The sequence below is a fragment of the Delphinapterus leucas genome, chromosome 17 (genome assembly GCF_059928025.1).
Source record: "Delphinapterus leucas isolate spDelLeu-1000000601 "Yukka" chromosome 17, BTC_Dleu_Yukka2, whole genome shotgun sequence".
Taxonomy (NCBI): domain Eukaryota; kingdom Metazoa; phylum Chordata; class Mammalia; order Artiodactyla; family Monodontidae; genus Delphinapterus; species Delphinapterus leucas.
In genome coordinates this window covers 68903093-68919049 of record NC_143145.1, presented here as the reverse complement: position 1 = coordinate 68919049, position 15957 = coordinate 68903093, and the positions used below count along the sequence as shown (strand labels likewise).

Genomic DNA, 15957 nt, shown 5'->3' with positions numbered 1-15957 from the left:
GAATGATATTCTCTAAAAGAGCATACACCAAGTATCTGTTCCTCAAATCACCATTAAACACCACTAGCTCTTCATATAACACATGCTCTGAAGTAGAAATGAAAGCTACTTAACTTTCTAAAGTGACTGGGATGGCAAGTCATCCCAAAAAATATTTAACTAAAAAATGCTTAATGTTTATATTTAATAATATAAAACTAACTCTGAGTCTGTCATGTGCTTCTTAAAACATGGGATGGCTGTGGAATTTATTCCAAAATAAAAGGCATGATCTCCATAAATGACTCATTTCATACCTTACATGCTTATCAAGTTACTGTCTCCAAACAAAACGATTTCTCATAAACGTTGAGGTGAAAGAGTAAAATTATAAAGCAAAATAAGTCACTCACTAACTGAAACAGCATTAATCAAGCTTCTATTTTGAAGGATAGTAATAACAATAATAACAGATAACAAGTATTGAATGATCTCTCTATTTCAAGTATTTTTCATCTATACAACCACACAACAGTACTATGAAGTAGGTAACTAGTACTATCTTGGATCACAGATTTAAAAAAGAGTTTAGACATTGTTAGAGGCAGGATTTAAACCCAGATGCATCAATTCGGAGTTCCCATGTAATCACAAATATTGCCCTAAATATGTAATATGTGTAAATACTTTTATTTAGAAGCATACAAGGCTTTGAAAATAATACACTGATCCATATTGCTTTAAAATACTATTGTTTAACTTCAGTTTCAAGTGCCAAAAATAAAAATTGACCTCAATTCTCCAATGTGGTTGGTATTTTTGTTTGTTTTGTTTTATTTGGGTGTGTAATGAGAGTGGGAATTTCAGGCAGAGAGTAGAAGGGAAGAATCGATCAGGATTCCAGTTCTTAGCAGTAAGATGGACTTGACACTTAGACTTTCTGGCTACAAAATAACTAGATTCTAAGCATTAAGCAAACCTCAAAAAACTTTAAAGAATTGGTATCATACAGACCAATACAATTAAGTTGGAAGTTGTTAATAATAAGTCTTAAAATTCTCAAATATTTAGAAATGTATACACACATTCTAAATTATTCATCCATCAAAAAAAGAAATTGTAATAAACATTAAAAATACTTGTAACTAAATGATAAAGAAAATATTACAAAACTTGTGTGATGCAACAAAAGTTGAACATAGAGGGGTTTATACCCTAAAATTCCTGTGTTAGAAAAGAAGACTGAAAATTAGTAAGCTAGGTATAAGATATACGTTAGGAAAAGAATAACCCAAAGAACATGGAAGACAATACAGGAAAGAGGAGAAATCAATGAAGTAGAAAACAAACTTACAATTAGAAAGATTTTTTTAAAAGATAAGAGTTCTTCACTGAAAAGACTATTAATAAAGGAAAACTTCCAGTTAGATTAATTTAAAAAAAGACAAAAGGCCCAAATAAATAATATGAGGAGAAGTATAGGTAGAGCAAAGACTAAACTTTATGCCAATAAATTTGAAAACTTAGACAAAATGTAAAATATTCTAGAAGATATAACTTACCAAAATTGATGGAAGGAGAATTAGAATGCCTTAAGAGTCCTAAAATTAAAATAACTGAATTAACATTAAAAGATTCCTCCAAAGAAAACAAGTGATCCAAATGATTTTACAAATGAACTCTATCAGACTTTCAAGGGAGAGATCATTCCAATTTTAGGTCATATCCTTCAGAGAATAGAAAAAGCAGAATACTCCCCAGTTCATTCCATGAGGCCATTACAGTCTTGACACTGAATCCAGATAAGGAGAGGACAGAAAGGAAAATTAGTGGTAAGCTCACTCATCAACATAGATTTTAAAACCCAATACAATATGAGCATATTAAATATGGCAGTACACAAAAAAAGATAATACATCATGCCTTCAATGGGGGTATCCAAGGAATGTAAGAGTGGCTTAACATTACAAAATCTACAAATGTTATTGTCCACATTAGAAAATTAAACAGGGGACTTTCCTGGTGGTCCAGTGGCTAAGACTCCGCGCTCCCAATGCAGGGGGACTGGATTCGATCCCTGGTCAGGGAACTAGAGCCCACATGCTGCAGCTAAGAGTTCGCATGCCACAACTAAAAAGATCCTGCATGCTGCAACTAAGACCCTGCACAGCCAAATAAATATTTTTTAAAATATGAGAAATTTATTTTAAAAAATTAAACAGAAAATCACATTCAGAAAAATGTTTGATAAAATTAAACTTTCATTTATATTTAAAAAAAACAAAAAACAAAAAACAAAACAAAACAAACAAAAAACAAAACTCTTAGCAAATTGAAGTCAAAGGGAACTTCTTTACCTTGATAAAGGATATCTACCCAAAACATACATCAAACATCATTCTTTATGAGAAGACATTAAAAGCATTTCCTTTAAAATCAGAAACAAGTCAAAGATGCCGACTTTTCATTTCTCTTCACTATTGTATTGGTGGTTCTAGCCAGCTTAGAAAAATCAGAAAATAAAGGCATAGGATTTGGAAAGAAAGAATAACACTGACATTATTCACATATGATTATGATAATCTATGTAGAGAACTCAAAAATTTATATGTATCATATATAATATGTATGTATACACAGTATAAAATGTATAATATATATCAAGAAATAATAAGGGACTTTAGCAATGTGGATCAAATTGCAAAAATTAACTATATTTCCAAATATCTGTAATAGAATGTTAGAAATTTTAATTATAAAAGAATTATGGGGCTTCCCTGGTGGCGCAGTGGTTGAGAGTCCGCCTGCCGATGCAGGGGACACGGGTTCATGCCCTGGTCTGGGAGGATCCCACATGCCGCGGAGCGGCTGGGCTCGTGAGCCATGGCCGCTGAGCCTGCGCATCCGGAGCCTGTGCTCCGCAACGGGAGAGGCCACAACAGTGAGAGACCTGAGTACCGCAAAAATAAAAAGAATTATGGCAGACTACTAATGATCTTTTCAAAACTTTTTACTCCTTCTTCCAAAACAGGATTTTACTGAGCGCAAGATCATCCAGGTAGAGATTACATTTCTCAGCTTGCTTCAGAGCTAAGTAGAGCTTTGTTAATAAGTATGAACCAATAAGATATGAGCAAATGTGCAAGTTTGTGGTCATCTTTAAATTATAATCCTCTTACCCTAGATTTCTGGGCTTTTTTGTTTTTGTTGGGATGTTTTTGATAACTGCTTCAATCTCCTCATTAGTTATAGGTCTGTTCAGTTTTTTATTTGTTCATGATTTAATCTTGGTAGGTTGTATATTTCTATACATTTATCCATTTTTTTCTAGGTTACCCAATTTGTTGACATATAATTGTTCACAGTAGCCTCTTATAATCCTTTTTATTTCTGTGATCAGTTATAATGTCTCCTCTTTCATTCCCAATTTTAGCTATTTGAGTCTTCTCTGCTTTTTTTCTTAGTCTAACCAAGGATTTGTCAACTTTGCTGATCTTTTCTAAAAACTAAATCTTCTTTCTGTTGATTTGTTTTCTGTTCTCTATTTCATTTATCTCTTCTCTAATCTTATTATTTCCTTCCTTCTTGTAAGTTTGGGCTTAGTTTATTCTTCCTTTTCTAGTTCCTTGAGGTATAAGTTTATGTTGTTCATTCAAAATCTTTTTCCTTTTTTTATGTGTTTACCATAAATTTCCCTCTTAGCACTGCTTTTGCTGCAATCTATAGGTATGTTATATTTCTGTTTTCATTTGTCCCCAGATATTTTCTAAATTCCCTTGTGATTTCTTCTTTAACCCATTAATTGTTTAAGAGTATACTGTTTACTGTAGGAGTTTAAAAAAAGATAATCTGTATCAAATTAGGAAAGTTCCCTTCTCAGTTTGCTAAAAATATTTTTAATCATGAATATAGAATTTCATTAAAATATCTTTTGCAATTATTAAAGTGAACATATGAGATTTCTCCTTTATTCTATTAATAAGATGAATGACACCGATTGCTTTTCTAACGTTAAATCAATCTCGCATGTCTTAGGTAAATCTGATATGATTGTGTTGCATTATCCTTCTTATATATCTCTGAATTTGAATTGGTAGTGTCTTGTTTAGAATTTTTACTTCTATTTTATAGGAAAAATTGGTCTATAATTTTACTTTCTTATAATGTCAAAGCTAGGTTTTAGAATCAAGGTTAGAGACCTCATAAAATGGGTCTTTAAGTGTTCCCTCTTTTCCTATTTTCTGGAATAATTTACGTAACATAGTTTTTTTTTTTTTTAACGTTGGAAGAATTCACCAGTGTCAATTCTGTGTCAATTCTAAGTTGTGTTTTCTCTTTTCTTATATAATATTGGTAATTTCTCTCTCTCTCTGTCTCTTTCTCTCTGTCTCTCTCTCGTCAGACTTGCTACACATTTATCAATTTTATTCACATTTTCAAAAAACTAACTTTTGGCTCTGTTGATTTTCTCTACTGAATATTTGTTTTCTACTTCATTGATTTCTGCTCTTTATTATTTCTTCCTTTTATTTTCTACATTTTAATTTGCATTTCCCTGATGACAAGTGATGTTATGCATCTTTTCCTGTATCTACTACCATTTGTATGTTTTCTTTGGAAAAATGTCTACTTAGGTCCTTTGCCCACTTTTAAATTGGGTTATTTGCTTTTCTGCTATTGAGTTGTAGGAGTTCCTTATATATTTTGGATACTAACTCCTTATAAAATATATGGTTTGCAAATATTTTCTCCCATTCCATATGCTGCCTTTTCATTTTGTTAATTGTTTCCTTTTGCTGTGCAAAAGCCTGTAGGTTTGATATACCCAACTTGTTTATTTTGCTTTTGTTGCCCATGCCCTATCATCTGTTAAATCTAATCTATTATTGTATTTTTCAGCTCAATAATTTCTATTTATTTTTTATAGATTCTAATTCTCTGATATAATTTTTCATCATTTTCTCTATTATCTTGAATATATTAAATATAGTTTTTTAAATCCCTGTCAAATAATGTCTATTTGGATCTTTTGTAGGTCTGCTGATATTGTCTGTTTCTTCTCTTGGTTTTTGTCATTCTTTTATGCCTGATAAGTTGTACTTTTTAAAATTTATTTATTTATTTACTTATTTATGGCTGCATTGGGTCTTCATTGCTGCATGTGGGCTTTCTCTAGTTGTGGCGAGTGGTGGCTGCTCTTCGTTGTGGTGTGTAGCCTTCTCATTTCAGTGGCTTCTCCTGTTGTGGAGCAGAGGCTCTAGGTGCGCAGGCTTCAGTAATTGTGGCATGCAGGCTCAATATTTGTGGTACACGGGCTTAGTGGCTTTGCGGCATGTGGGATCTTCCCAGACCAGGGCTCAAACCCGTGTCTCCCACACTGGCAGATGGATTCTTAACCCCCACGCCACCAGGGAAGTCCAAGGTATATTTCTTTTAATGTCTGGTAAGTTTCGATTGAATGCTTGAGACTGTGTACACAAACCTGTAAGGCTCTGGTTTACCTTATAGTTTTCCAAAAAAAATTTAATTTTCTTCTGGTAGGCATATCACTTTAATCCAGTCAAAACTGGGTTTTAACACAATAAATAGAAAGTGTAAAAGGATGAGCTAAAGATGAAATAAATAGCATGCCAAATGTCAAAAAAAATGGGGTTTTAGACTTTTTTAAAAGCTAGTCTATTGTATGCCGTTATTACAGCGTGTAGCTCTTCAACAGTTTCAACTGAAAGCTTGTCTTTGCCAAGGGCTTTCCATCTTGGCAAGCCTTAAACTCCCTTCAACTCCCACCTCTGTCTCCCCAGCAAATGCTAAGTTACTGAAATCTCTGCTCAGTCCTTTAGCCTCCAAGAAGCTATTTTCTGCTTCATGTCCTAAAATATTACCCAGCATACATGTCACTTAGAAACAGGCAAACACCTGTTGGGGAATTTGCTCACAGATATTCGGGCTCAGTTCTCTGCAGTTATTCCTTCAGAATCTCAGCCTTTTGAGTTGGAAATGATTGCTCTTGACAACTTAAAACATTGTTTTTTAAATACTTTTATTACTTTATATTTTTTAAAAAATGTTTTTACTGTATATTAATATATATGTAATATATTACTTTTATACTTATTTTATATATCATAAAATATATTTAAATTATTATTTTTATTTATTTATTTATTTTTTGCAGTACGCGGGTCTCTCACTGTTGTGGCCTCTCCCGCTGCGGAGCACAGGCTCCGGACGCACAGGCTCAGCGGCCATGGCTCGTGGGCCCAGCCGCTCCGCGGCATGTGGGATCCTCCCGGACCAGGGCACGAACCCGCATCCCCTGCATCGGCAGGCGGACTCTCAACCACTGCACCACCAGGGAAGCCCTAAATTATTTTTTATGATTAGCTCTTATGCGAATTCTTGGTAGTAAAGTTGGTCTGATATAAGTTATTCCATCATAATCAGAGATAGAAGTTCTCTGGGCCATTTTTTTGAAAGGTGTGACCACATGATCCTTTCAAAATTTAAATCAGATCACATTAAAATCATTCTTCTGTTAAAATCATGTAATGGCTCCTCATTTCAATCAAAGTTAAATATAAAGTCCCTTTCAGGGCCCCACAAGGTCAGATACTCCATTACCTCTCTTACCTCATCTTCCACCCTCTGAGATTAGCCATACTTGACTCCTGATGTTTTTTTCCAACAGGTCAGGTACCATCCCACCTTGGGACCTTTGCTGGCCCCAAGAGAATAACATTTTCCCAGAGTTTAACTCCCTCACCTCTTTCAAATCTTTGCCCAAATATTACTGCCAACCACCCTATTTAAAATTGTAAATCATCCTTCTCTCCCCAGATCTCCTGATCTACCTTACCCTGTTCTATTTTTTGTTGTTGTTTCTACTGCACTTCCACCTTTTAAAATACTATGTATTGGGCCTTCCCTGGTGGCACAGTGTTTAAGGATCCGCCTGCCAATGCAGGGGACATGGGTTCGGTCCCTGGTCCGGGAAGATCCCACATGCCGTGGAGCAACTAAGCCCATGTGCCACAATTACTGAGCCTGCGCTCTAGAGCCCGCGAGCCACAACTACTGAGCCTGCATGCTGCAACTACTGAAGCCCATGCACCTAGAGCCCGTGCTCCTCAACAAGAGAAGCCACTGCAATGAGAAGCCCATGCACTGCAACGAAGAGTAGCTCCCCACTCATCGCAAGTGGAGAAAGCCTGCGCACAGGAACGAAGACCCAACACAACCAGAAATAATAAAAATAAAATAAAATAAAAAATTTAAAAATAAGTTTAAAAAAATAGTATGTATTTTAATATACTGTGTGATGGATTTGTTTATTATATTTAATGTTTGTTGGCTGTATTCTCTCACTAGAATGTAAGCTCCACAAGGGCAGGGATCTTTGTTTTGTTGAGAGACGTACTCTAAGCCTAAGAACTAGAACAATGAATGGCACAGAGTAGATGCTAAATTCATGTTTGGTGAATGAATGAATGAACTGCCTTCTTATATGACTCTGAAGGAAAAGCAACAAGTATTGATATTTACTGAAGACTCCATATGTTGTAGGATTGGTACAGGCACCACAGAGATACAAAAGTGAATAAGACATAGTACCCAGCCCAGAAGAACCATAAAGTTGGCCTACTGGAAAATAGGCAGGCAAATATTCATTTGGGCCAAGATGCAAAACAAACGTCTTTTGTTCTAATTAACATTTATATTTTTATTTCATGTTACCTGTTGATTACAGAAGTTGTTTATAGCTGATGGAAATTCAGATAAGGGAAATATCCAAGAAGTTTATGAACTTCCACGGGCTAAACTTACAAAGCTGCTAACAGATCAATCTGACTGCCACTGACAATCTCAATATAAGTCTTGCTTAGTAATTTTCATTTTTGTTGTTTGTTTGGAGGTGCTCTATTAACTCCATTACTCCATAAGTGCAAAACCATGGAAGTGATGAATGCACTATAAGAAGACAACTATGATTATGACAAAAATTAAAAATAAGTAAGGTTTAAAACATGTTATGCTGGTAAGGAAATAACTGTTGTGCACAGGTGAAGAATGAAACACCTGATAGTCTGAAGGACAAGTAACAGGTAACATGTAATGTTAAAGGTGTAATGCTTAAAACAGTGGTTCTCAGTTGAGGGTGATTTTGCCACCCCAAAGACATTGGGCAACACCTGGAGACATTTTTGGTTACCACACCTTGGGAGGTCCTAGTGGCATCTAGTGAGTAAAGGTCATGGATGCTGTTAAACATCCTACAATGCACAGGACAGACCCCCACAGCAGAATTATCCAGTCCAAAATGTTAATACTGTCACTGTTGAAAAATCCTATTTAGATAATAATCAACAGAAGGCAAGAAAATATAATGACAAAATGAAAAATGTTTGACTGTACAGCTCAAGAATCTTCACCACTGACTTTGGGTAAAATCACTTCAGGAAATGGCTAAGAATATATTGGAGAACATAAATGCTAGACATATGCACTGTGTCATATGCCATAAATGGTTCCTTTAGTATGTTGCCCCATGAATCTGTAACACGTGAAGCAAGGAATGAGGCAGTAAGTGTAGATACCAGAGCTGCCAGGAAATTCTCCAAAATCTTGTAGGCATCATTAAAAGTGTAACTAACTGACTCAACAGTGTCTGTTTTTGAAAAACACAATTCTGATTAAATGTATCAGAAAGGTGGAAGTGAGAATGTCTGATTTTAAAGCTTCAAAGGACAAACTCATACTCCAAATAGGTGGAAATGCTCCTTGGTGCTGTAAAGTCTCTTAGTCACCATGGAGTAGTTTTATGTAACCTAAACTGTTGGCATATAGATAGGTTTTTGTAGTTGGATGTTATAGGTACACAGGTTCATGAAAAAATTAATTAGAAGATAAGGCTAGAAAGGAAAGTTAGGGGAAGACAGTAAAGAGTTCAAGGCCAAGCTAAGGAGTTCATACTTTAGTCTGTAGGTAACAAGTTGTGTTTTTTTTGTTTTTGTTTCTGTTTTTTGCGGTACGCGGGCCTCTCACTATTGTGGCCTCTCCCGTCACGGAGCACAGGCTCCAGACGCACAGGCTCAGCGGCCATGGCTCACGGGCCCAGCCGCTCTGTGGCATGTGGGATCTTCCCGGACCGGGGCACGAACCCGTATCCCCTGCATCGGCAGGCGGACCCTCAACCACTGCGCCACCAGGGAAGCCCAACAAGTTGTTTTTGAAGAAGGGAGTGATGTGATTAGAGGCCAAGTTTTAGGCTTTTGTTGTAGTGTTAAAGGACTTCCAAGGTCAGAAACTCTAAAGCAAGACCATTTTGCAGGTTATGCAACGGTCCACATGAGAGATGATGAGGGCCTATCCCAGGGTCCTGAGAGGTATGCCTGTTAGCATAACTGATGCCATCTTGGGTCCACACAGTTTCTCCTGTCCTCCCACTGACCTTACCCGGGGCTGTACTGTGCAATCACTTCTCTGTTGTTAAGGGCTTTGTAGTTAATAGATATTGCTTAATAATCATTAGGACCAGGTGACCTCTATGCCCTGTTAGCCTCCAAACAATGCTGAAGACCTCCCTGACATATTCCTGGCGTCCATGAGAGTAGTTACCCATTCATAAATCTTGACTTAGGAACACACTTCCTGTTTTCAAGCACACACTCCCCATGCCCTAGGTTAACTACAAAGTTGTCCCAACGGCCCCTCGGCAGTGTGGAGTGTGACTACACATGTTTCCAGATGGCTGTCCGCTCAATCCCATCCTGTGAGTAAGTTACCATATAATAAGCTGATCCATTGATTGTATGGAGCTGCCTGCCTCGGTTTTTGGTCTCAAGATGCCTTCTCAGTTCGGTAGGCACTTTTTGTTCCCTCCATCCTCCCACATGAGATAATAATGGTATGTATATATTGAACACAACATCCACTAAGTTTATAAACAAAGCTTAAAAGAAACATTAACAAAACAAAGACAATTAAGTCAATGGAAAGAAAGGAAGTTTAAAAAAGATAAGTATGGAAGAGTTAATAAGACATGTGGTAGGAGAAAAAGATGATCCAGCCTACCTTTTGATTTCTCCTGAAGTGGTGCCACAGTACATGTTGGCTTAGTCTTCTTTAACCTAAAATTATATATTATCATAAATTCACTCTTACATAAATCCAGGGTACATTAATTTTTTAAAATACAGTAAGAGATAAGAAGCTTGCTTTCAGTGAAATTCACTTGTTGAAGGACATCATATGAAAATTAAATAAACGTTAAAGAAAGGAAACTCCTTCTATCAAGGAAACTCCTTCTATCACAAATAATCCAATCAGAAGCAGATATGAACCAACTCAGTATCTCGATTTTTGTTAATAAATTTTACCAGTGGATGAGTGTTAGGTCTGACTTTTCCCACCTTTATCTTATCACTAATCATGATTCAGGAAATGCTAGAGGAAGGGACTCAAGATTAGATGAACAGGGTATCTAGATATGCCAGATACCAATTATCAGTTATTTGTGCTCTTTTTACCTATTAATTACCACAATCTGAGTTTTGTCATAATTAACTTTTGTTCCTATTGGAATAGATCTAGATAATGAGTAGGTTATTAGAGGAAATATGTCACGATTGAATCTGCTGTGGGCGAGATAACCCATAAGAATTCCAAATTTCTTATAACTTCATTAAACTTTAGAAGTCAGCTATAACTTTTTTTTTTTGTTCTCTATTCAATCAAAACATATATTAGTTCTCAATCCATGTGATACAGTTTAATGAAGTCAGCTTACATGGCTGCCTGGAGGTATCCTAGCAACTTATTACCATGGCAACATCACACTTCCTAGTTGTCAAATATGGGTACAGTCAAGATGAGCCCACCTAGTATTCACACTGAGGTTTGGAACTCAAGACCAGCCTTAATGATTGTTATGTGATAAGGTTTTAGTGGTCCCTACGGACACTCCTCAGATTCTCTTCCACCTACTGACTGATAACTGAAATTCTATGATTCATCTCCTTAGCGTGAAGGGCTTTATGTCCTTCAAAAAACATAGAACATCCATTTTTTTAAAACAGTGTCCAATATCAGAAAAAATATCTTTGTGTATTGGCTGCATGGAACTTTTAAAGATAACACTGGTGAGTTGAGAGGTCATATTGCTTCAGTTTCATAATATTAATTTAAGGGAATTAAACTCATAAATCATCGTTTCAGGTCTGCTAGCCTGCCAGCTAGAGGCAGTTTGTCATACCGCAGGATAGCTGTAATTTTTAAATGCACTTCACCTCTAAGACTATTTTCAGTTATATTACCAAAGTATGCCTTGAGATTCACTGAAAAATTTTATCATTTAAGAAATTTAAAAACACATTAAACTTTTATCAGAGTTTTTAAATCAAATATCCACATATGGAGATTTTTTTAAAAAAGGATATGGGGTTATATACAAGATAGACAAAAATTAGTACTTCCCTGCTTTGCCAAGACTGTTCTTTCACAAGGCGTTGTTCAATATGCAGAGAATAAAATACTTGTAGGCAACCCGACATGTTCTCAGTAGAATGGCTAAAATAAAGACACAGGGAAAAGAACCAACATTTACGTTCGCCAAGCAGTTCATAAGCAGTGTGACACTTAGCCACCACTCTCCCACTTTGTGTCTGAAGAACACTTGTCATAACACGAATATAATATAGTCACATTATTCTTCATTAAATTAAGTAAATTCACACTCAAGTCAATATAAAATGTTAAGGGATCATTTCACAAACAGCCAAATTGCAAACGAAAAAAATAATGAACTGAAATCGGATGAAAAAGGAAGCAAATTGAAGACTTAAAATCTAGAAGCCCAATGGGTTAATTGTTGGTGCTTTCTGGGTTTCCAGTTTCTTTAAGATGATCATATGCATTGAAAGACTGGTCTGTACTGAGACAAGTCCATGGCCATAGGCAGCCCTACATACGTTTGCCCAGAGGTCAAGAGTGAGCTGAGTGTCAGGGATACAGGTGTCTTGGTAACAGTGGAAACTCACTGCCCTTAAGTAGGTTTCATATTCATGTTTCCAATGGTGTCTCTTCTTTCTACATCCCTGCCATCCCTCCTCTTTAACTGCTACCATCTACTCCACTAGCAACTCACAATCTCTCTTCTACCATCTCTGATTCTGCCTTATTTCACCATAACCTCACTTCAGAAAGAGTAATTTTGCTTTTTATATTTTTATAGCTTGACAATCTGTCCTCGAATGATATTAAAAATGATGAGGGGGGGCTTCCCTGGTGGCGCAGTGGTTGAGAGTCCGCCTGCTGATGCAGGGGACACGGGTTCGTGCCCAGGTCCGGGAAGATCACACATGCCGCGGAGCGGCTGGGCCTGTGAGCCATGGCCGCTGGGCCTGCGCGTCCAGAGCCTGTGCTCCGCAACGGGAGAGACCACAACAGTGAGAGGCCCCCGTACTGCCAAAAAAAAAAAAAGATGGGAAAAGTTTTATGTATGTTATTGTTCATTATGGTGTTATCTGCAAAATCAAAAAAATGTCAAAGCAACTTGAAAGTCCAACAATAGGGAAATTAAATAAACTATGGCTCTAACAATGAAATATAATGTGGCCAGTAAAGACTGTTTGAAGATTATGTCATAACATGAAAAAAATGCATGCGTGTAATATTAAGTAAAAAAGGGCAGAATAAAAAATTGTAAGTACACTAAAATCACAACTCCAATAAAAATCCAAAATGAAGGAGGGTAGAAGAGAACCTCCAACAATAAAAATGGATATGTTAGGATGGATAAATTATCAAATAATTATTTTTATTTTTTCCCCAAATTTTCTACAAAGTTCTTATTTATTTTCATAATTTAGATATAAACTATCCACAACTTTTCATTTTCAGTATATTCTAATTCTTTATTTATATTACCAAAATTTGTTTCCAGAGTAATTAACAAGACCAATAATACTAGTGGAAAACTCAAGAAATATATTCTGAAATTCCAATATGTGTGTGCTATGTATAACTAGATGACTTCAAAGCACACTATGGCAGGAGATAATATGAAAATATATATCCTCCCCTAAAGAGAGCTACAACTCAGACTGCTGTAAATGCTTCATCTTTTTTTAGGCTGGCAAAATGAATTAGTACTAGGCATTCAATAAATAATTGATGAATAAATAAATAAATCAAAGCAGAAACCAAATAGGATATGAGACTGTCTTACTAACATACAGGTCCCTTTGGAGAAAGAAGTTTTCTTTTAATGCTATGTCAGGCAATCTGATTTATAGTAGGAAAGGTGTTTTATCATAATGTGTTTAAATGCCAGTATTCAAAGTCAGTGGGACTTTTCTGGCTGACAAATTCATTTCATCTGATAGCAATGCAAGGTCTTCATTAGGCTGACATCTCATTCAGGATCTCCCCTCACACCACTTCAGTCAAACTAGAAATGAAACACAAGGTTCTCTATTCAGGGTACAGAAACCTGTTAATATTGCAAAGAGTTCATTTATTTATATTGCTAAAAATTCCAATATTCTCATGAGCAATCTATGCTAAAGCAATAAAGATTTTTTTAGGTAAGTCCTTAAATTCCTTCTGGCAATGTCACTTGAAAACAGAAAAAAGTACCTACTGGTCAAACTGAATAAAATCGCTAATTGAGATATTTTTAAATTAAATCCTTTATGCAAAAAATAGTAGGCAAGAAAGAATTAGATTCACTAGCCAGAAAAACCTCTACATTCAGCAGTGTTACTATAAATAAATATTCAACAAAAGAGAATCGAAAAGAAATGACCTACCTGACAGGAGGCATCTCGGTATCAGCATGCAGGAGTCTTTTATGAACCTCTAGTGGAGTGGAACTTACACTTTTTTGGCAATTTTGCAATCCTGGTAAATGTGGCATTTTGACACATTCTTTGAATTCTTCTAGACCAAATGCTGTGGTGTATTCTAATTAAAGATAGTATAATAACCATCTGTATTACTTCTTAATTAAATGTATATAATTTTTTTACTATACACTAAAATGTATAATAAATATACCAAATAAATTTGGTATAATAAATATACCAAATCAGTCATTAAGAAAATAAAATTAAGCTACTGTAATTGAGCTCGCATCTTTCCCAAGAGAATACCTTTCAATTCCGAGGATAGGGACTTAATCAGCAAGAGCTGATTAAGGGGCTAAGAACTATTAGAAGAAGGAAGGAGGGCAGCTTCACAGATCTCCCATCGTCATCACTGTTCTTCATTATTTTATTTAATCGGAATTCCCAGAACATTAGATACATTCACATTGAAAGACAGATTAAAAGCACTTTCAAGAATCTTGTAATATCTGCTACTTTAAATCCTTTCTCACCTTCCTGCTTTTGTGTAGAAATCAAGAGGTGAAAATACATGATTATCGGAGCTAGCAGTGAGAGAGAAAAGAATTCCATTTCAGGCATTGATTTTAACTTTCACTCTGCAAAATCCCACATCAAATCTATAAACAGCAACATCTGAAGCATCAGGAGGGCTTCTTCTACTGACCTCAGGTATCACTGGTATAAGATGTTCAAATTATTCTTTTTTTAAAAAAAAACTTCAAAATGAAGACAGTAAATGGAAAAAGAAGATTAAGTGATTAAAGGTTTGGATGATTTTTAAACATAGAGAATTGTTTTCGAAGCTTTCTCTACTAAGTAAATCTAGCATAGCAATAGAAATAGTATTTAATGGGACTAGAGTAATATTAAATGCTCAAAATGCTATTTTTCAACCTTTGATTATTCTTTTTCGGAAAAAATAGTTTCTCTTGATCAAAATCATGTAGAGTTTCTTTTCAGTAATTAGATTTGGAGGTAGGAGAACAGATAAACTGGTGTATTTTTAATAGGAATCTAGTAAAAATGTCGAAAAAATACAGTAACACACTCAAAACCAGGAGTGATTAAATGGCTGGGGAGTTTGAATTTTGCTGTTTTCAAGAATTCTATCTCCATTAATAAAGCCAAAGGCAAAATTCAGTATAAACAAGAAATACAATTATAATTTGAAATTAAGGGGGAAAGTTATTACACTCGTATACAAGTCAAAAGTTCTGAAATTAGTCTTTATTGAGCAACTATAAGATATAAGATACTTTCCACATAGCTCACTCAAAAAACAAAGTTTGGGTTAGAATTATTAATACAAAAAGGTGCTGTTAAAGATTTGGGTTTCTTAAAATATAAATACCAACTTGAGGTATTTTAAAACAAACATGACTTACAAAAAGAAGTATGATCCAACAGAGGTAGCACTACACTGATATCAAGAGTAGTTCTTTAGAATTTGTTTTTTATCACGAGTTATAGAATTACCTTAAGTAAATTATTCCTAATCTGCTTCCATTTTTCTTTTCCATAAGCCTACGGTATTATCCTTCTTACCTAAATGTTAAAAAAATTATTTAATGTCTCTTGACTGATTAAAAAAGTACATGTAAATTCAAGGTACTACTTCTATATTTTTGTAAGTAAAATAAGAATAAAATGAAGTTACCTTTCTTCATCTTTTGTGTTTCTAAAACTGCTTTCCTCCAACTCCTCTCAAAAAGAAAACAACTGTCAAGGGAACTTCTGGTGACATTAGAAGGTTCAAATTTGATTTCAGGAGGCAGCATTGGCATTTTTTCTTCTTTTTTCAACAGTGCTGATGAAAGTAAGATGCTACACCAGATTCAGGATACAAAATACAGAAAAACAAATTGTTTTCCATCATACAAATTAAATACTAACATAGATTTAAATGAAAAGTTTACTTATAACATGTAAATACATATTCTTGGGATTTTAAAGCAAGAGGCCTTCAAGAACATAGCTAAAATAAGTTGTAAGACTTTTCTCTTTTAAATATTCTATATTTTAATGAATTCTTTCAAATTTGAGGTTACAGATATTTGGCAATATAAAAACATCTAAGGTTCAACAGCAAATT

The 15957-nt window shown here is 35.2% G+C and overlaps 1 protein-coding gene across 1 annotated transcript in view; it reads right to left on the bottom strand.

Annotated features, from left to right (window-relative positions):
* Positions 1 to 15703, bottom strand: part of C17H8orf89 (chromosome 17 C8orf89 homolog) — a 34144-nt gene extending 18441 nt beyond the window's left edge. The window contains 5 exon segments of the mRNA XM_089899035.1: positions 1542 to 1580; positions 10051 to 10099; positions 11448 to 11544; positions 13788 to 13941; positions 15523 to 15703. Coding sequence (XP_089755161.1) covers positions 1542 to 1580; positions 10051 to 10099; positions 11448 to 11544; positions 13788 to 13941; positions 15523 to 15649 — 466 coding nt within the window. The 5' untranslated portion in view covers positions 15650 to 15703.
* Between the last annotated feature and the right edge of the window lie 254 nt (positions 15704 to 15957).